This window comes from Aptenodytes forsteri, unplaced genomic scaffold (genome assembly GCF_000699145.1).
Source record: "Aptenodytes forsteri isolate BGI_AS27 unplaced genomic scaffold, ASM69914v1 Scaffold55, whole genome shotgun sequence".
NCBI lineage: Eukaryota > Metazoa > Chordata > Aves > Sphenisciformes > Spheniscidae > Aptenodytes > Aptenodytes forsteri.
This window is the reverse complement of record NW_008796063.1, coordinates 5,530,592-5,552,159: the sequence shown is the minus strand read 5'-3', so window position 1 is coordinate 5,552,159 and position 21,568 is coordinate 5,530,592. Positions and strand designations below refer to the sequence as shown.

Here is a 21,568-nt window from a genome sequence, read left to right as displayed (position 1 = left end):
CTGTGGCGGGGCCGCCCCCCCTTGTGCGGTAAAAGGACAGCGCGCCCCTGGGCCTCGCTTCCCTGCAGGGAAAATTCTGCCTACCCCATCCTAAGTAACTGTGCACAAGGCTTTTGTTAGGTAGGGGTTTTGCCTGAGGAGTGCCCTGTAAATGTCTTTAGTGGCTATTTTAGGATGGGTGGCTGCCAGGCTCTGAGGTGGCTGGCATCCCCACTGCTTCCCATCCTGCCTGCGCTGGGGAGGCGCGCGCAGCTGCCGTGGTGTGTCCTGGAAGGCACCGCGTCAGTGCTGCCGTCCTGTCCCTGGAGCCGTGGCTCCAGTCCTGCAAAATGCTCACTGACTTGCCAGGCCCCACAGGATCCCCGATCCCTGCTCAGTCCTTCTGGTGCCTTTATGCCCTGTTGACTTATGTCTTCCTCGCAGACCTGAGGGCTGTAAAGATCACAGTTGCAAGGTGAAGGGAGGTTTTCCCTTCGTTGTATCAGCACACATTTATTTTAATACTGAGGAAATAGATGCTTTCAAAAAGCATCCTCATTCAGTTGTTTTTTGGTTTTATTTCCCATCCTGTATTTAGTTATCAGCCACATGAGTTTTGCTGTTACGAGGAATTTTCTGCGCTGAGACTTCTCTCGCAAGGTCCTGCCCATGATAAATTTTGGCTTTGTGCTAGAGGTGTTTTGGGCACTTCTGCTTGGCACCTTGTTTTTTTCCTGTTCTTACTCCCTGATTTCATGTCTCCTGGAGAAGCTCTAGAAAAGGTGTTGCCATGATGTTTCCGTTAGGCCACCTATTTTTATCAGATTTTATTTTCATTTTTACTTAGCCACCACACCACACTGCAGGATAGTGCCTAGAGTCTACACTGATACAAGTATGGTGCCACCAGTTATATGCCATTTAACTAAACTAGTCAGTTATTTCACTGTCTTTCTCTTAGAGAGTTTTTATATAGTGATATTTTGTGGTTTTGGAGGATTTGAGGTTGTCATGGTTTTTAGTTTTGTTGCATTAGAGACAAGTAAAAGAAGCTGATGTTGGTTTGTTGAGGACTGACCATCTCAAAGCATTTGGTAATATGCCTGAGAGTAACTGTACGAGATAAACACCAGGGAGAAAAATACAAAGAAGAAAAAAGATGCTAACACAAGGCCAAATCCCATGCTGTTAGCATAGCTATCCCTGTTTTACCCACTGAAAACCTGACCTGCAACCCATATAGTTTTAGATTAGCATTAATTACAGATCCTGTGTGGCAGCAGGTATTAACAGATGACACAAGCACAGCAATTTATCTGGTTTGTGCTGCTTCAGTTTGAATATTTGCAACATCTTAAAAAGCGACATTCCTTTAACTTGTGTAGCATGAAGTGGGGCAGTGGAACATATGCTGGATTGTATTTTAACTACAGTACAGTAAAAAACAGCTCTCAGTTGTTGCATAAATCCATTATGATCCTATTCTTCAAAGTATTACCTTCTTTTGTTTTTTTTTTACTGTTGTTTAAAACCAAATAGCCACAGGAACTGCATGTATCTTTCAGTGTGGAAAACAAAGCAAAACAAGGACAGACTTTAAAAAGCTTGATTACAGTTTATTTTTGTTGCACGTAATTTTCAGTAAGACTGGTTTATTCTAACAGCTGTAATAAGCATGGCAGATCTGAAAGCTGTTTCATGATTGCTGGGTCTCTTTCTTTGTCTCTGATGGTGGAGGTGTCTTAATTACTGTTTATTTTTGTAAATTTTAAGGATTAGTCATCCTTTGATGCCAGATGACTCAGTTGTACCATACATTTTCAAATTTTTGTGTTCAAAGGCTTGATGGACTTGGGTTCCAATAGGAGATTTTGAAATACACTGCTCCGATCCATAGTTAGTCTTTCAGCAAAAGCATTCTTGTATGTCACGGCCAGTTCTTAATCTGTTTATATGGAGATCTGGCAGTCTTGGAAGATACCTTTTAATGTGGACACTTTAGTTATTGCATCTGTCTCCCTGCAACTTTTGTTTGCTGGGTAAATGAAAATCATCTCCAGATCCTGTTGACAGAAGAGGTGTTGACTAAAACGTGGATCTGAACTCCTCGATCCATGAAAGCAATGGCAGATCTCCCATTGACTTTAATAACGCCAGGATTTTGCTCTAGCTTCTGTTACTGTCATTCAGAGGTCCTTGGTAGTTTGTGTCCACAGAGCCAGAAGAGCGTTTCTGGGAACTGGGAATGTGATGCTTTTTTCCAGCTACCACTCTCATTTTGTGACGCTGTTGTTCCACTTTTGGGAGGGCCAGGGAATCATTTTCATAGTGTGAAGATTGATTTGGAGCATTAAATCCCCACCAAATACACAAGTAAACCATTACCAGGAGAGTCTCGTGTAATTGTGGATGCTTTATTTGGTAGTAACTGGAGCTTTTGGTTGGATCAGACTTTACAGCTTTGTCATATAACTTTTGTAGAGACAACCAGCCTCTCTTGTCCTTCTAATCCCTTATCTATCTGATTTGTAATGCATACCTGTACTACGTAGTCTTCTTGTTTGCTGGGACAGCCACATTGCAGCCTCCTTTTGTCAAATGGTAGATAAATCATTAGTAGGACTGAGAAGCCATGATTTCATTTTAGCGATTTCCATTTCAAGTAAATGATTACCACCTCTTCATGCAGTGTTTAACACAATTGTGAACTAAACATTGGACCCCTTACATGCTGTCTAGCACTCTCTTTGCCCACATTATGCTGTATTCCCTTGCATGGCCATGACCATCATGCCCGTTAACACTTAGCATAAGTCTGTGTCCAGCATCCCGCAACCCATTTCAGCGCTCCAGCATGGCAGTGTTCCTGCCTCCTGCACCTTTCTTCCTCTCCTGGCTGCCGGCACCAAGATGGTCAGGATGTCCTCATATTCAGTATACCCCCCACCATAACGTCCTTCTCTTCTGCATTGGTTTCCTTCAGATGTGAGACCTGCATGTAGCCAGAGCTTCTCCAGCATGCTCCTTCCTCAAACCTCACCTTCCCTCCAGACTTTTTTTTTTTAAGGATGCCAGTGCTTTGGTCCAAAGTGGAGCAGTGCAGTTGGAAGCAGTTGAATGGACTGGAGAGAAATAGCGTACCTGCCAGCTATCCACAATAAAGCCAAAGGCTGGATCCAGTTTGCGATTGGTACTTCCCTTGGACCTAAAAACAGTGCATGGGAACTCCTCTAAACAAGTCCCAGGTCACTGCAAGAAGCGAGTAGGCTTGAGATTGCTGCTTTCTAAGCTGATACTCAGATCCTGGTTCTGTAAAGAGTTGGGCACTTTACATTCAGAGGGTTCTGGAGACACCAACTTGTAAATTGTAAAATGTATTACAAACTAACCTAATGCCTTCACTGTTAGCCTTCAGCTTAAGAACAGTGGTCAACATGTACAGAAGATCATGCTAAAAGTGGCAGTCTACAAGAACAATCACTGATTTGAATCTGTATAGAAGTTTATTGTGATGTACATGAAAACTGAGTTGCTTAAAACTTCAAACCAAAATGAATGCGAAATCGTTTTATCTCTTGGGGGAAAAGAAAATTGTTTCAAACTGCTGAACTTGAATAAACAAATAGTCTGTGCAATAAATAGTTACACGATGCACAATTAAGATAAAAGATGATTAGTATGCTAACATTTTATATGGGTTTGGCTACATTAAAACAGAGGTCTATAGTCACCTGTCTTCAGTTCTGAACTATAACTATGTTAATGTCTCAGTACATACCTCGTTGTATTTTATAGGTGGCAAAAGTGGAATATGTTAGAAAAAAGCCAAAATTAAAAGAAGTTCTGGTGAGATTAGAAGAGCATATGGAATGCACCTGTACATCATCAAATACTAATTCAGATTATAGAGAAGAAGAAACTGGTATGTTTTCCCCCTTTTTTTTTTTTTTTTGCATTAGTATGTTTTCCCCCTTTTATTATAGAGAAGAAGAAACTGGTATGTTTTCCCCCTTTTTTTTTTTTTTTGCATTAATGCTGATTTCATATGGACCTTATTTTTATATTAGTAAAGAATGTAAAGCAAATTTTGCTTCCAGTGAACCCAGTAGAGAAGCTCCCAGCTACTTCTCTGTGTGTTGAAGATGCAAAATTAGGGACAGTTTGTGCTGGATAAAGAGTTTGCATTTGAAGTTTACAGTGTATCAATTCTCACTAGGTTAGCCTTTAAATAAATGTAAATGCCCGATAGTATTCAGGTCTTGCTTAACTAAGTTAAAGGTTGTCATGTTCCAGCTTATTGGTGAACTCTGTTGCCTAATTTCTTTAGACTTTGTGAAGACAGGTCTAAAGCTGAGATTTACTTGACCTTGGGGAAAATATTAATGAAATGAATGTAAAGCACTTAGCAATAAATTCAATATTCAGGAGTAAGGAGTTTTGAAACAACACTGCCTGTTCCTGTTGTTTTCTTACTTATATATAGTCCAGAATTTATTGTCAGTTGCCACGTTAAATGTAAGTTTGCTTTATCAAGCCAACATTTAAATTACCATGGGGAAAGATTTATGGGGAAAAGTATTTACTTTCAATGTGACTTTCATAAAACCACTTAAAATCGTTAGCTTGGATCCTCTTACTAGGGTGCAATCAATGCAGAACTTGACACATATTCAGGAAACTCACTACAGTAGAAAGGACACTTCCCTTCCTCCTGATTTTGGTTGAAGGCAGCCTCAAAAGTTTGCTTTCACCTCTGCCAGGAATTTAGGGGTGCAGTAGAGCCAGCCCCAAAATTAGAGTCAGTGAAGAGCAAGTAAATATAGGAGGAAAGCTGCCCAAAGGTGATGGAATTCATAGGTGGCTGGGTAAGGAAGGGTTTTCTGTACTGTCTCCATCCAGCATGGAGACATAAATCTGGTCTAAGTGAACGTAAACTTCAGTTGCTATGTACAGAGCAGAAGAATTAGAATTTGTATAAAAGCAAAGTTAGGCCTCTGCTGTGATTTTGTTGGACATCAGTTTATAATCTGAGCTGAGCGTTTTAGCTGAAACTGGGTTGAGTTATGAGTAGACAAACCCACATTTAAAATGGTTATTTTCATGTGTGCATGGTTCGATTTTTTTCCTATGTTTTCTGTTTGGAAAAAACCTTTCATTAGATGAATTTCAGTTTTCCAAAATGTCTTTAATTGCCAAAGACTAAGCAGTTAAGATTTTAAGATGAAAACTTTTCTTTCTGGTGTGTGTGAAAAATGGGGTAGAATTGTCATGGAAGAATACAGATTTCTAGGATTTAATTACTGATAGGAACAAAACTTGCACCAGCAAGTGGATGATGAGCTGAAAATAACTTGACTACAGAGCTGAAAGCAAATGTTGAATACTGCATGGTAACAGTAATTATAGATGGATCTTGGAAATGACGTTGCAATGCTAACTTCGTTTATTATTTCTTTACTTTTGTATAATTACTTTGTAAACGGAATGTCAAATCAAACGTTATAAAGTTATTACTTTAATGCAAAAGATAATGAGATTTCTTTGAAATGTAAACGGTTTGAGTATTTATTACTTCAGTGTTCAACGAAATGCATTACCTTAGGGCTTTTTACCAGCCCTGCCCTTATGTTAACAGGAAGGCCTAGGGAATCAGGTAAAAAACGGAAACGAAAAAAGTTAAAACCAACATAAAACCTACTGGAACTATTTGATATTCAGGTAGGACCTATATGCTGAACACCCTAATAGCACAAGTACTGGAAAACTTAATCAAATATCATCACTTCAACTTAATCACTGTTCAAAATCTTGACACTTGCTACCTCAAGGCTGCAAAGAGATAAGATTTGATTGGCTTTGATAATTCTACCTGCTGGTATTTTTCCTTTAAGCTCCACATCACCATCAGCATCTTACATTCTTGAGCTACTTCCTTTTCTTGCCTTTTTTGTTTCTTTTTTTTGGAGGGTGCTAATACTTCAGCTTCTGAAATCTCAAGTTCCATTGCCTCTGCTTTTGTTTCATTATTATTGATTTCTGAGGTCAAAGCATCACATAATACTGCATGAATGAATTGCCAGGTTACAAATTCTTGTGTTCCCAGTCATTGGCTGTAAAACATTGAGTGTATATACAGCAAATACTATTATATGCATGACCATCAAACCCATGTTTTGGCATGAACTGGGATTGATTGTACATGCACCTGAGATGGTCCGATCTGCCTACCTGACAAGGAAGATGCTTAGAAATACCATGTTTTTGTGTTGCAGGGCCCTGTGTTACTACACCAGAAAATTAAGATTTTTTTTTTTTTAGTCTGTTCAGTCTCAGTAGGGTGATGACAGTCATCAAAATTCATGAAGTTTTCAGTGTAGTGAAAAATTAACACCCTCTCAATGCAAAAATGCCTGAAATCCTTTGGCCAGCATATTAGCAGTGTGCGACGATGGCGATACACATTCCAAATTGAGTATGGAATTTCCATTTCCTAATCACTTGAAATTATGTAAACTGCAGCACTTGCAATTGATTCTAGTATTTGGAGCGGGAATGATTTGGATTTTGCAGTGTATGTGCCTAATGCCTGGATGGTGGTGAATTTAATTTCAAGCACCTATTTTTGCACATAAACTCCCAATGGCAGTTTTCATTTATACTGATGTATCGTTTCTAAAGAATGCTAAACTTGATATCCTGTTTCAGATTAACAGGTATTTATTGGGAGTAGTATGATAGAAGCAAAGATTTTCTAAAATTCAACTTTAAAAGTGAGCATGTAAACTCAATCAAAACAGCATTTAGAACTTCTTGTCCCAGGTTAGTGACTCTTCATGCAGAACAGTTTTTTTTTTTATAAGTCATCTACTTAGAGGATAGGACCTTTGATTCTAATCATAGAGTTATTGTATCTTTTTTCTCTCCTGCAGATGTAAGGTGAAAATAAGCTAGAAAAAAAACTTCTCTCTGGGACATGGATGTACATGGTTTGTTACATTCCTGAACCTACTATGTATGGTGCTTATTGACTGTATACTTTATTTGTTCTCCTGTGTGAAAAAACTGGCTCAAAAGAACACTTAATGAGAACAAAGAGACAATGTACATTTGTTTAATGTGACATCAAAGCAAGTATTGTAGCACTCTGTGAAACAATAGGAAGCTTCCCTGTCCAAAAAAGAAAAAAAATGAAAGAAAGAAAAACAGAAAAGAAAAAAAGACAGTTGAATGAATGGAGGATACCAAAAGTACTCAAAAACATGACAAAAATCTAAGTGAATAGTGGATTTCTGTCAGAGCAGTCAACGGTGCTTTACGTCAAGAAATGTGCCTGCGTTCTTGATGAAGATGGATGGACACTGATGGACTTCAGGCACAAAAAAAGCAGGAATGTATGAAATGATCAAATGCCACGCAAACACTATAGAACAATACATCCTTGCTTGGTGGTGTTTTAAAAGTCTATACAAAAAAACCTTCTGGGGAGCCTTAAGTGGATTTTTTTTTTTTTTTACACCATAAAGTGATTATTAAGTTTTCTTTTTACTCTTTGCCTAGCTTTTTATTATCTCTTGGACTACATTTGCCAATAACACATATAAAAGACTGGTATAACAATAAGCAGAACACAAAACATTATGGTATTTCTCCTAGTGGGATGCAAACTAATGAGATGTATTAAAATAAAAATGGTATACCTATGCATAATTTTCTAGACGTTTCTTGGTTTATGTTCCCCAACCTCCCCCGTAATTTAAAGCATTACATAAAAAGAAAAAAAGAGAAAAAAAGAGACATGTGCGTAAACAAATCATAGGATATCCATGCAAAAATCCTTTTTTTTCCTTTAAGACTTATGCCAGTTGCCTACTAGTGATATTGTGTTAGCAATTGTCATTCTTATCAGTAAACAGATACTTTTATTTCACATGTTGGAGCTGTGTGAAATGTACAAATTCTTGTATCTGCATTGTACAATGTCATGGTGGCATGGGAACTACCTTGCTGCAAATATTTGAACAAAACCTAAAGTTCTTTATTTTTGGTAAAATGTTATGCTTTATGTGTATTCAACAGAAATATGTGTTTTTGTAAAGGTGAAGTTTGTATTTTTATCTAAAAATTAACAGTTTTATATACCTGAGAAAGCCTGCTATGTTTTCTTGAACCAAAAAAAAAAAAAGAAAAAAGAAAAAAAAAGCATTTTGTGGTCATATTTTTGTAGTAGAATAGCCCAAATAACATCAAAATCTATTTTAACTATAGCGGGGCAGATAAAATACTCTGGCACCAGCTCCTGTGTTTTCAAAGTGCCAAAGGATTAAATGTTCAGTTCCCCACGGATTGCAGTGGGAGCCACATGGCTAAATCCTTCTGTACTGCTTTGGAAATTCAGGGCTGTGCCAGATATGACATGGCTACTCACTTGGCCAAAATCACTGCCCCACCCCAGTAGTTTGGATTATGTACCCTTTGTTTTAGTTGGATTATCACATTGGATATGTACAATGAACTACTGGATTCTTTATTTGTGAAACATCTACAAAGAGATGAAAGAGTTTTCTCAGTTTGGAACGACAAAAAAGTTTGTCTTGAAGACAGTGTTTCCACTCAAATAAAAAATATCTTCAAATGTGAATGAACTGCAGAACCTTAAAACAACAAAAGAGAGAATTTTATCCTTTCCCTTTCTTTAAATATAGTTCAGACATTCCCCTCCTGTTCCTGCAGCTATGTCCAATTTCAACCAAACAAAGCAATGTTAGCTAACAGGCATTATTGGCTTCAGATGCTAATGCAGAGATAGAGTTAGTCACCGTTCTATTTTGTGATCATTTTCCCAGTGTATTTGTTGAGCACCAAAACTGGAAATACCTTTAACTAAGATTGTCTGTGCTTGTTTTCCACTAAGTGTACTGTTCACAATGTTATGCACATGAATGTATGTGTCTGCGTTTAAAAAAGTGTATAAAATGTAATTTATATATTTATGTTTCAGTGGGATGCCAATAATGTTGCTCCGTTCCTTTTTTGTCTAAAAGATATCTAATGAAAAAAACCATATATCCATTAAAATCATGTAGTTGAAAAGCATTATGTGACCCACTCAGACACTGTGCAGGTATGAAAGGATGTCAAAGTCACTTAAGTGGAATAATTTGCAAAACAACTTTTGAGAGTCCTATGGTTGCACTGGCACAAGAAGGTTGCATTCAGATCTGTGGGCCAGCTTCCCCGGAGTGAGTCCATTGAGTATAATGGAGCTCTGCTGATTTACATCGCGAGTGAGTCTGGCCCTATATTGAAGTCTTGAAAAAAAAGCAAACTGAGAGGCATGCATTTTATTGGTGCCAGCAAATAAATGTGTTACGCCAAATTCAGAAAACCAGGAGAGAATGAAGACCGAATGGAGTCTTTTCCAGTAGTTGTTTGCTTGAGACTTGTAGTCTCGAGTTGATGTTATTACCAGGAATGAAACGCACATGAGTCTTTGTTCTCCAGCACCGTGTTTATACGGCATGCAGCAGAAAACACAAAAATCTCAGGGCTATATTCTCAGCTAGTATAAATTGGCAAATGTTTTTGACTTCAGCTGCCCCTAAGCTAATTTACATCAGATGAGGATCCAGTCCATGGTTTTTAAAATACAAGGAGTAGTGTCATGACATATGCGTCATTTACTGTAGTCCAGCTGAGATACTACCCGCCAGCCTTCTGAGCGTTACAGGCTATGGTATTAGTCCTTCTTCAAGGTGGCAGATAGAACCAGAAGGAACAGTAACATTAAAGGTTGTGACGCAGGAGACATTAATTCAAAGTTAAGTTGGACATTTCAAGGGCCATATCCTCAGCTGGTGTAAATCACCATCGCTCCGTTGCCTGCAATGGAGCTGTACCAGCTTACACCACTTGAGGGGCTGGTCCCTCATTCTTGCTCATCCCTTTCACTACTCGGTCCTGCAGGGATCTCAGATTGTCGTGTACTGTTAATGTAATCCTGTGTTCTCTAATACTTAAGCACAATAAGTGAATATAAGAATGAGTGTCAGACTTAACTTTGAATGTCCAAGCTCTGAAATGGTTTGTTTCACCATTGTGGCTGTAAATTAAACAGTTCTCTGTGCATTTGTGAATGCCGTGTCATATCTTCTTCTGCTGTCTACTGGAGGTGGACTCCATCTGGACTTTTAAAGTGCAAGATTTGGAGTGTTACAGGGAAGGGTGTGAGCAATTGGAGCCGCAAGATGCCTGATTGACATCTCTGTTATTTGTGGGGTGGGGGGCTAGTAGGGGACTTAATGAAGGAGTTGAAGATGGTAGTTGTAAGTCACGTTGCCATGCAATCCTTTAACACCTTGTCGTTTTTGTCCTTGCACATACTAGGTAGAGATTTGGGGGTAAAACGTTTTTCTGATTTACATTCTGAAGTTGCTTCCTCTGTCCAGAGATTCAGGAGTTGTTGGTCTGATTTCATCCTTTTTGTGGTCTTTTCTGGTCAGAAAGTGTATGTGTAGTGGACTGCCTGAAAAGAATCTCAGTGTTATAATATGGTGCGTGATCGCTGATTCTCTAGCCAATTCATTACATTTAATTCTGTGCTTCATCTTTCCAGAGCTGCCCTTCAGTTGCTTTTGTTGAGTGAAATCAAGGATTACATGCCAGTTTGCTTTCCTTTTCTCCTGTCCTCCGTCCTGCTTGGCATCTGCTTTATTAGACAGTGCACGGTGACTACAGGCAGTTGCTCCTCTCCAGCCCTGGAGGTTCCTAGGCAGCTCCAGCACTTCTGTGTCTTTGAGCTTAGGCTTTTTACTCTGCTTGGAACAGCATCTCACGGGTCTCCTCCCTCCAACGGGCTTCAGCATTCCAGCTATGAGGTTCTTTTGGCTGTCTTCCTCGGGTCCATGTTGCCTTTCTGTGGTCTACTTTCCAGCTATTCTCTGCCTGACTTTCCCATCCCTCTGTTTCTGTCTCTCAAATGATTTTCCCTTCCTAGGATCTGTCTCATCATATATCTCTTCTCTCTCCTCCTGCCTGACAAAACAGCCTTTGATCTGTTTATCTCCAAATCAATTGCTTTATCTAGGCATGTGCCCCGAGATCCTGTCTCTCAGGCCTACAGGCCCATAACTGACCCCCACATGAAAGACAAATGCTGTTGTTGTGTACATGCGTGTTTGTGGGGAGAAAAAGATTCATCTTTGCATTTGGAAAAATACTCATTATTGAAGGTTCCCTGCTAAAGCTCTGTCCAATTCCAGCAACAGCGTAACTCTGGAATAGTGGTATTGAAGCTATTCCAGACATCTGACAGTTCAATTAAGATCAGTGGCCCCATTTATAATTTAATTTGAAAGTGTACCCAAAAGCAAAGATGAACTTTGAAAGCTACCTCAGATTTGCATGCTCATATTTTACTGTAATTTGAAGGAAATCATGTTTGTAGGCCCCTTCCATAGCTTTGAAAATCCTACCCTGAATATTTATCTGACCCTCTCTTGGGCTGGAAATCATGGTTGCTTTAAAACAGAAACAATGTGGAGGTTGTCAATGAAGTAATTTTCTTGGTGTTTCTAATACACAGCTTCTAGTACTAGCAGATCTCAGAAACAGAGTCAGGTAAAAATCGTTTAAACCCATAAGAATCCCACTTAAGTTTGCTTTAATTTCAGGTAACAGAGAAAAGCTTATCAATGTTGCATTCCTCAAAAATCAGCCTATGTTTTGTATTTATTATTTCATTTAATTACTGTGTGTTTTCCCACATTTTAATAGCAAGGTATTATTCCATGTCTGAGCTTTTCTGTGCCATTCTTTGCTGTAGCATCTCTGCGGCACAGTCTTGAACTGGTTTGTACTCATATCTCCTCTGAAATAAAGAACTATTGTTATCCCATTTTAGGCGAGACCGAGGCATGGAGAAATGACTGTGCAAGGTCACACAGCAAGGCTATGGCAGAACCAGGGATAGGACTCAGATCTGAGTGCTCATCCAGTGCCCTAAATCACACGACCATCTTCCCTTTCCAAGAATGAATCCTTGCACCCTTAGAGCTAAATACTGAAAAGATTGAGGGTAAGTCATTTTGCCTAATTATTGTGCATCGGATACATGATCAAAAACCACTGCCATATCGTCAGAGAATGTAGTGACTGATAAAAATCCAGCTTTCTGCCCATGCAATTACGCAGCCTTTTATGCTATCATGAGCTAGTCATTTCCTGCATCTCTAAGGAGTCAACCTTTTGTGACTTACAGTGAAAATTACGCACATAGAACAAATCAAGTCTCGGATTTTATGGGAATTTTCAAAAATTCGGTAGACAATTTTCATTGTACTTCCCTTCAGTTCAGTGTCATTCATTCCTTTTATGGTGTGGGTAACATTTCCTAAGGGAACTGGTTTTATCATGGGCCCAATCCTGAATTTTTTTTCCCAGGCCCTAACGTGGAAAAGCACTTTAAGAGGTGCCTGTGTTTGCCCTTCTTCAAACCAGTGCCTAAGCACGCTTGTAACTTTGGACAAACATCCCATTGACCTCAGGCAAATGGAGCAGAGTTGATGCTTTATTACTCTTTTTGAGTAGGGTGTGCCTTCCTGACACAGGATCCCAGTTGTGGGACGGGGGTCTTTGTGCTCTTAGAGTGTTGAAGTATGTTGTAAGCAACCCCAAAGATGAAGTAACAAGACTAGAACGTACAACTAGAAAAACAGCTGGGAGAATTCCACTCTCTTCTACTCCCATGGAGGTTGCCATTTTGAAATACATATTTGTTCTTTTTCGGGAAAGTACTTTCCCGGTGTGGGTAGATTCAGGACTGCAATTACTAATGCCAGTGATCCCATTTAAGATTATCTTTTTAGGTATCTCAGAGAATATAATTTGCGAACTCACAGTCATCTCCATAATAGACAAGTTTGAGATGAGGAAAAATAGTGAGAGTGAATTTCATGTGAAATACAGCACTTTTTAGTTTAGGAAAAAAGGAATTAGAAAATAAAATGAACAAGATCAAAAGGCTGGTCATTCATTTTTCAGTTGTGGAATGTTACCTCTCCCTTTAGGCATTCTAATTATTTGCTGCATCAGGCTAAATTATGTGCTGAAGTAGCTCAGAATCACTATAACACGTAAAAAGTTACAGCTGGTTCTCGTTGAACTGCTACCTATTATGGCATATGACTCTGAGGTGGGGCCTGCAATCACAGTTGTAAATCAAAGAACAAGTCATAGGTTGGAAACTGTTTTCCTTAGATATTGTCTCTAAGTTTGTTTTCCATATGCTAGTCTCTTGAGTGACGTTTGGTGAGCTTTTCAGTTAGGTGGAAAGTCGAATACGTAGTTCCCAACCTGAAACTAAGGAAGTGCTAACTCTTAGTCTTGTTCATGATCAGTAGATGGAATTCTGGCAACATCCTGGTGATAGAATTTCTGTCACTGAAGATTTCAGTGTCACCTTCTTCCAGTGTTACTTCTTCCCCTAGAGGGGAATCCAATCATTATTATATTTGACTCATTAGCAGGCCATCAAATCTGACTCGGTTTGAGTTTTTAGCATCTAAAAATTTCTGTTTGGATTGATACTTGTGCATGCCAAATGTCTTCCAAGATCTTAGATAAAAATACACAAAGAAAGCCTGACTTGTGTGCTTTAACAGAAAAGAAATTCACATATGAGTGAGTAGTAGTAGTCCCTCAAACAGGTAAATAAGGAGCCAAGTTTGTAGCAAGTGTTGCACACTCATCTTCCCAAGATGAGACCCGGTGTTTTGGCCTCCATGTGCTATCTTTGATCTTACATAATGAAGGCAACTGGTTTTACTGTCCATCTTGGAAATTGAGAGTAGCTGTTCAGATCAGGTATGCAAAAACCAGAAGCACCCAGAGATGCAGTTGAGCCCATAGCACTTGAAATCCCCTGGGGATTTTGAAAACATCTTGATTCTTGAAAGCAATCACAAATAAGTAGAAGAAAAGCATTTTAAACACTTCTGAAAATCCCACCCTGGTTTATTTGGCAGGTGAAAAAAGAATCCAGGAAACATACTACATGTAATGATCATTCAGTGACAAAGTAGGTGTTCATAGAAAATGCTCATGCTTAAATCTTTCAGCAGTTAATGATCGTCTTTACAGACCATAATATTTGAATACTTCACTTATCGATACATCAGGGCTTGGATGAACTTTGAGACGTATGAAAATGGGACACTCCTTAGGCCAATGGTAGCTCTATGTTCTAGTAACTGATCAACCAATTACATGATTGGCCAGATCACTGACTTGCATAAATAGATACAACTCCACTGACTTCACTGGAGATGACAGTTACCTGAGAATTGACCCGAAACTCTTGCCACGAAGCAGATAATGGTTTCATATTTTGCTGTTTAGTGTTGTTGTAAAAATAGACTCATTTCCTGGAGCAGTTAAAACAAGAAAAACTGGAAAAGCAATTTCCCACAGAGACTCATCCATACTGGAATTTGCCGAGGTCCCCGGATGTGAACATGTGCTGTTAGAAAACATAAAACAGCAACTTTGTTTAGGGAAGCCTCTGACCTGTCAAAAATGCAAAGCATTTGTTACTAGACTTTTCCTTGGCAATTAGCGGGTAGAATTACTCATAGAAATTGTTTTGTTTGCTCACAAGGGGAGAAGCACGACATAAATTCAAGATATCCCCTGTTTGACCACAAGAAAGAAGACTCTGTTCACAGAGGGCCTGTGGGTGAAGTGCTGAGCGGCCTCAGCTCCTTTTGGGGATGCACTCAAACTTGTAGACCGCAGTGAAGTATCAAGAGCCCTCCAGAATTGCTGGACATCCCTGGCTGTGATTTTTCTCAGCAGTCTAAGGGATTTGGGCATCCAATTTTAACTCATTTTTGCAAGACTTTCAATAAACCTCAGTTGGCTTCAAACCCCCTCTGTCTGTGTTCCACAGAGAGGCTAATTTTGACACAGGGATGTTGCTGTGAGTGTTGCCTTCCTTTCCTAGGTAGCGGCACTCGAACCCCAGGTTAGCTTTCTGCTCTTTGGTGTAGTTACTTCCCAGCAGTGACTTTTCAAGTGCCTGCTGCATGCCCTGTTCACTGCTGGGACAGCCTGACATTTCAGGTGGGGAGTCCTCCTTACTCCAGCTATGCTTCACCTTTTCCTTAGCACTTTGGTTTTACATGTCTTTTCTATATAAAGGTCGTGCTGGTTTAAGCTGAAGACCAGGGAAGTTTCAAGAAGCCAGATTTTCTGCTATGGGCCCTGTTCTGCTGGAGCCTGTTGCCCAGCTGTGCCTGCTGTGTGGGGCCAGAGAAGATGGGAGAGATGCTGCAGCACTTCAGGGAAGCCAAGATATGCCTCCTTGTGCTCAAATGGTCCTGCCTGAAGACGCATCCTCCCTGGCTGCCACCAAGCACTGCAGTTTCTCCTTTTCCCCCTTGCCTTGAGGGCTGATACTTCCCTGATGCCTACATGTCCCTCATGCCGGGGAGGGTATCATGCTGCATGGTGTGGTTGAGGAGACCTGGTATCTACTTGGCAGCAAGATTCCCATGCAGACTCAGGGCTCTGTGCTCATACACTTGGGAGACCCGTCTTGGTCCAACCTCACCCACAGTAAAATAAGCTGCTCAGACGTCTTCTTGGAGCCAGGAAGCTACTCAAATACATCTTCAGGATCTGAATTCTTCCTTGACGGCAATGGGTTTCCACAGCAAAAGTGACGGAAGCAATTTATCACAGATAGAGTGGTTTCTTTAACAGGCCATGTATGAGTCCTGCAGGTTAATGCTCAGCTTGTGTACTTTACTGATTGCCACAAATGCTGCTTTTAAATCAAATAGTCACTATTTATTCAGGGATATCTGTTTCTCTTACATGTGCTTCAGAAGAGCTTGCCTAACAGCTTGTATCCGTTTATTGTGAAGAGCCTGCTGGCCGATCCAAAATGGTTAGGCTATGTCTGCATATCTAATGGGGGTTTTGGGACCTTGCAGCTGGGGTTAGCAAGTGCAAATGTTTCCCATTAGCTCCCTGCATTCCCCTAAGTTGTGATTCAGCAAGAGAGTCAGTGCAAAGCTGAACTTGAGACATGTGAGATGTTTCTTTGAAGTTACTCGTGCTTGAAGTTAGGCATGATCTGAGTTGGCTTGCTAAGCTGAGGCCCTGAAGAGCCTACTGTGCTAACACAGTGTAAGCTTAGTCTTTTCCTCTTACACATTGCCTGGCGTGATGCTAGTTTCAGAAGCGGTCTGCAGCCTTTCAGTAAACTATTCCATAGCATTGAGGGAAAGCTGTAACTATTCAGTGGCTTTCTACCAGCAAGCCCAGCTCCACTAGACAGTCCATAGCAATGTCTGCCCTCTCTGGGCCTCTAAGGTCTCTTCCTTCCTTATTTTCTTCAGCATGTTTCTTTTCTAAGGCAAGTGAAAAAAAAAAAATCTTAAAATAGTACTTTAAAAAGGTGGGAAATTAAGCAGATCATATCATCTTGATTCCTTTATCTCGCTTAATTAAGGAGAGGTTTGCCAGTAGTGATCTGGTATTTCCTAAAACAAGCATACATGAAGAACACTTTGAGCAACTTCAAAAGAATTTTCAGGCTAGATCAGGAAAAGATAAAACCAGAAGTGGAAACTTCTAATACACTTTATAGCTCATTACTTACAGGAAGTACATTGTTGCATAGGATACTAATGAATTCTGCAGGATGAGATTTCCGAAAGAAAAAAAAATGGCACCTTCTATATCTTAGAGGAAAGGTCTCAGGGCTTTTGCAGTTACGATACGCAGTGGATGTGTACGGTCATATCATCCAAAAAGATTCTGTCTCTGGGAGAAGGCTTTTTAAAGTGTCAAGTGTGTACACTATTGAATTTCTGTAGCAACTTCCTGGTCTAGCTGTGAAAAGTGATAAAGGGAGCGGTAAAAGTCTATCTTGTTTGCAGTTGTCCTGTTCTGCATCCTAGGAGGCCAAAATACTGCATTGCATATATCTAGCTGCAGGAACAACAGCAGGAACACATTTGAATGACTAAGGATGAACATGGTAAAGTTGGTGCTGATGTTCTCAATCAGGTAGTGAGACCAGCAAAGTGAGAATAGCAAAATGGATACTCAGATTTACCAGTGACGCTGATCTGGAAAATTAATATTTGACAGACTCTTAATTAACTCAGCTGAAGAAGTAATCCTAAAATCCTGGTTTTGGACAAGGGCCTGAATCCCAAGCTACTGGATTTACTGTTAGTGAGTTGATGCTCTCAGAAATACTGTGAAACAGGAATATTCCATATCTGTAAAGCACCCAGAGATCCTACGGATGACAAGTAACAGTTTTCTACTATTTAAAGAGTTCCCTGGTGTAAGCAGGCCCCTTGATGGTGACTAGAGAGTTGAGGGGTTGTGCCCCAGGCTCAGCTCATGGTTTCAAGTCCGGATGTGCTGTCACCAAGTTAAGACCAGCTGGCGTTGGGTGCACCTCTATCACGTGCAGGGTATTGCACACGTGCTGGTTACCTTGCTGGTCTCCACCATGGGGGAATATGTCCGCCCGCCAGCTCTTGTATTTCACTCAGATTGTAAGGATAGCTTTGCTGTATATTTGAACATATTTTAGGTGGCAAGGCATTTCCATCAGGACTGAAGCACACGCGTGGTGAAGCTTGAGCATTTTTTTCTTCAATACAGGCAAGATATTTAAATACCGGGTTAGTTGTTCTTTGTATCTTTAGGCATCAGATACTTCTAAACTTGTTACTGGAAGGCTGTCTTACTGAAAATCAAGAGACATTTGCCCTTGTGAAAGCTTCTACTCATGCTTGAAAGCGAGATTTGGACTCCTAAGTCACAAAGATGCTTTTGCAAATGTTGTATCTGTCTTTCTGTTTCTTTATAAACCAACCTGCTTGGCCTGAACGGAATGTTTAAATAATAAACAGCTGAAGGACAGTCTGATTGCTTCTTTCGGAGTGTTTCCCTTATGGAGCGCTTGGGGTCACATGGCATCTGCTCTGACCTTAAGGACCTCCTTTCTGGAGGCTTTTTTACGATTCTAACAAACCCCACATTTTAACTAGCCGTTAAATAAGCCAGTCAGTGGTAACTATTCAGGACAGGGATTAGAAGAGTATTCTTACTGGGATACAAGATGGCTCTGTCCATGTGCTGGCCAGGGATGAAGGGCTGGAAAACTGTGTGGTGGAAGAGACTATTAATGTGATTTTCCACAACTTTCCTTGCAGCTGCATTTTTGAGGAGAGAGAGAGAGAGATGGCTAGGCTTGCAGTAACATGTTGTGCCGTCATAAATGCTACAGCCACCATCTGTTTCCAGCCCACGACTTGAAAGAAAACTGAGCAGTAATCTCATAATTCACATGAGCATTTTACACTTGTGAACCCTTCCCAACCTTTGTCTGATAATGAGGGGAGTGCATGGTGCTAAGGTTTGTATTTTTCCTGCACGTATTAGTGTTTATTTGTATGTCTTTTTCTGTTTTGTTGGTCTTCTTTTTCCATGGGCCCATAAACAAAATTTCTCTGGGAGGAAAATCAGACCAGTTCCACAGTCAAAAGAAACATAATAAAGGCGAAATCCCAATTCCATTGACCTTGCTGGCAAAATTCTCCAGGAGGAGGTGCATTTAACATTCCTCGCTGTGTCTGTCTTGGTTACTTGTTGATTAAAGGAAAGAAAGAGATTAGAAAGTGAAGAGGCAGGTTGCTGAACTGCCCTTTCCCTGCAGAAACAGAGCTGCTAGAATAGCTGGACATGCGCATTTTAAACCGGCACCATCAGATAGGATGGTAATGGTAGGTTGGATTTTAATGAAAACAAATTCTTCTGCTAATCTTCGCTTCGGGCTGGCCCTCCGTGGGATTAAGGATACCACCTGCTGTGCCAAAGACATGCTCAGGTTCGAGGCTGCTGGTGGGTGGGAAGAACACAAACATCTGAGAGTGACTCTGGTGAGGGATCGCAGTCTGTCCTCTTGCAGTGCCCTCAGGGAAGCCAAAGAGTTGAGATCATTTAGTTGATGGAAATACTGCTCCCCTCCAGCCTGCAAAGCAAGGCTAACATCATTAAGGATTTCTTTTTGACTGTTCTGCAAAACCAAGGGCTGCTGTTTCTCTGGGCCTCCTCTCGTCTTTGGACCCAATTTGCACGCCTCCTCCTAGCACAGCCGAACTGGCTGAATGAACTCCTGCTCTCCTCTGGCCTTAGAAACAATGACTTTCATCATCTCGACCAGACTGCAGAGCAGTTTAAGGACGAAAGGGCTTCTCATTTCATATATCCCACTGCTGCTAGAACTATAAATCCTTGATGGACTGAGTTTATACCAAACTGCTACTGCAAGCAAGTGAAATTTATTTTGTGTTGTCGTATGTATGGTCAAACTGTCCAAGAAGTTGCCAAACAAAGAACTGAGCTGCTGATGGGCAACCAATTCAATCTCTTCTCATTTTATTTAAAAATAATAAATAACTATCAATCAAAGGAACTTATTGTGACATGTGCTACCTGTTGGGTGATCCTCAGTATCTCCAAGATGTGTCCATAAGTGGAAGAAAGCTGCCAGCTGTTGCCAGGTTCAGCAGACATGACATGAAGTTCCACCGAGAAAAGGTTTGTGGGCTCACTAGGGTTGGGGACAGGTTAAGGGACACTCCCTTTTTTAGCACTACTTGCTGTTCTGAATGCGTTCGTTCAGGTAGCGAGGGTGCACAGAGGCCACATCCAGCTGCGTTGACCTCTGCTTGAATCAATGACAAAGCTTCATTGACCTTTATATGGCAGTGGTCCTTCTTCTGTCTTGCAGTTTGATCAAAGATGGATTGTTGGTGGATCTCTGGGATCTAGAAAGCCGGCCCGTGTCTATTTTGGTGCCTTGTGATGGTAGATGAGCTAAAAACACTTCAAGCTGATGGAATCTGAATCACATAGAATTTCTGTATCATTTTCTTACAGAGCGAACAAGCCTGGAAAGTTACCTTTTTTTTTTTTTTTTTTTTTTTACCCAGGCTAATTAATTATAGCTGGGGGTGTTGGTATTAATATAGCTGTCGTATTAAACGGCCTGTCCCTGCTTACTCCTGTCGTCCTGCCGGATTCAATCCCTGCTGCCTCCCACACCCTCGTCTGTAGTTTACGGCCACATCTGAAGTGTCTGCCCTGCACACGTGCTGGTAGGAGCCTTCTCCCCGCCGGCGCACACGTCGTGGCTTGGTGTCCGTGGAGTTACAAGCATCTTTCCCGACGCTTGTTTTTGTGTGAGAGGGAGAGAGAGAGAGGGGGCACGGGAAGGGCAATGGCAGGGAAGGCCTCTGACATGAAATTCCCAGGAACAGGATTTGCACATTTTATGACCGTTCAGATGGAAATGCAACGGAGCTGAATTATTACTCCTTAATCCTGCTTTCTCACTTTCCTCCCAGCAGCCTCCTCCCCTCGAGCTTAGGTAATACAGAAGCTTATAAACAAATCCCACCGCGTGAAAAATAGCAAAGGGGGGGGGAAAGGACCTGAGTTAGGGCTGTGATGGATAGACAGGTGGAAGGCAGGCACCAGAAGGGAGGATGAATGGTAAAAGCCTTTGATGGAAACACTAAAGAGCTATTGAAAATCCGAGGGGTGGGGGGAGGGAGGAGAAAGAATAGCAGGAGGAGGGAAAGCGAGGGAGCCGTGCCCCCCTTCCCCCCCGCCCTCTTTCTCAGGATGTTGAAAGTATTTGTCCTTCTTTAGAAAATGATTGAACTGCCGCCAGGCCAGGCCACCCTTCCAGCCATTGCACTGGGAAACGGGCACTTCTGAAAGCCTCGTCGCCTCTCAAATTTTATAGCTTTCCCTTTTTTGTGGGAGTTTTTGTGTTGTGGTACTTGCAGGATTGTTTTCAGATTTGCCGCGTATCAAAGAAACTGTATTTTGTTGCTTTGACAAACACAGAATCCAGGTAATGAAAGGAAGAATTAAAAAATAAAGGCCCATTTTTATCAGAATACTCAGCTGTCTGCCTTTTATTCAGTCAGAATTTCATGCATTTGGTATTCACGATGTTGCATTAATATTCCTTTGGTTTATCTCTAGCGCTTTTTGAAGGAGGACTTTCATCCTGTAAATAAAGCTTCTACTTTACTGATATGTCTGTGTGCGCAAAACCAGTGCCTGTTCTTCATAGTCAGAGTAGTGAGGATGATCCTCACTACATTTTAATTATTACCATAATTAAAATGGTTTTTGCACCAGACGACTGCAGACAACTGTGGAAAAAGATAATCTTTCCCCTTTTCAGAACGGTCCCTGAAGTTCTGCGATGTCTTTGTCCTGCAAGATCTACAGATGGGAAGAACTATTGAAGATCTGCATATGAGATTCTTATTGCTGCCAGGGGCTGTATTTATATCATGTATTTATATGTGTTTGTATTTATATAAGCCTGATGCTTGGGAAGGACTGAAGCTGTGTGTATCCTCAAGAATTAGATCTGGGTGTCTGTAGATGCATCCTCCACCCAGGTCCTCCCCTTGTTAACCAGGGGAGGACCCAGGGCCATGGGATCTGCCCGATGCCACCCACGTGCCATCCCTGTCAG

At 40.9% G+C, this 21,568-nt stretch overlaps 1 protein-coding gene across 1 annotated transcript in view; it reads left to right on the top strand.

Moving 5' to 3' along the window:
• PDGFA (platelet derived growth factor subunit A) overlaps positions 1-10,108 on the top strand; it is a 26,831-nt gene extending 16,723 nt beyond the window's left edge. The window contains exons 4-5 of the mRNA XM_019473942.1: positions 3,775-3,901; positions 6,909-10,108. Coding sequence (XP_019329487.1) covers positions 3,775-3,901; positions 6,909-6,919 — 138 coding nt within the window. The 3' untranslated portion in view covers positions 6,920-10,108. The remainder of the gene's footprint in view (positions 1-3,774; positions 3,902-6,908) is intronic.
• The last annotated feature ends 11,460 nt before the right edge of the window (positions 10,109-21,568 follow it).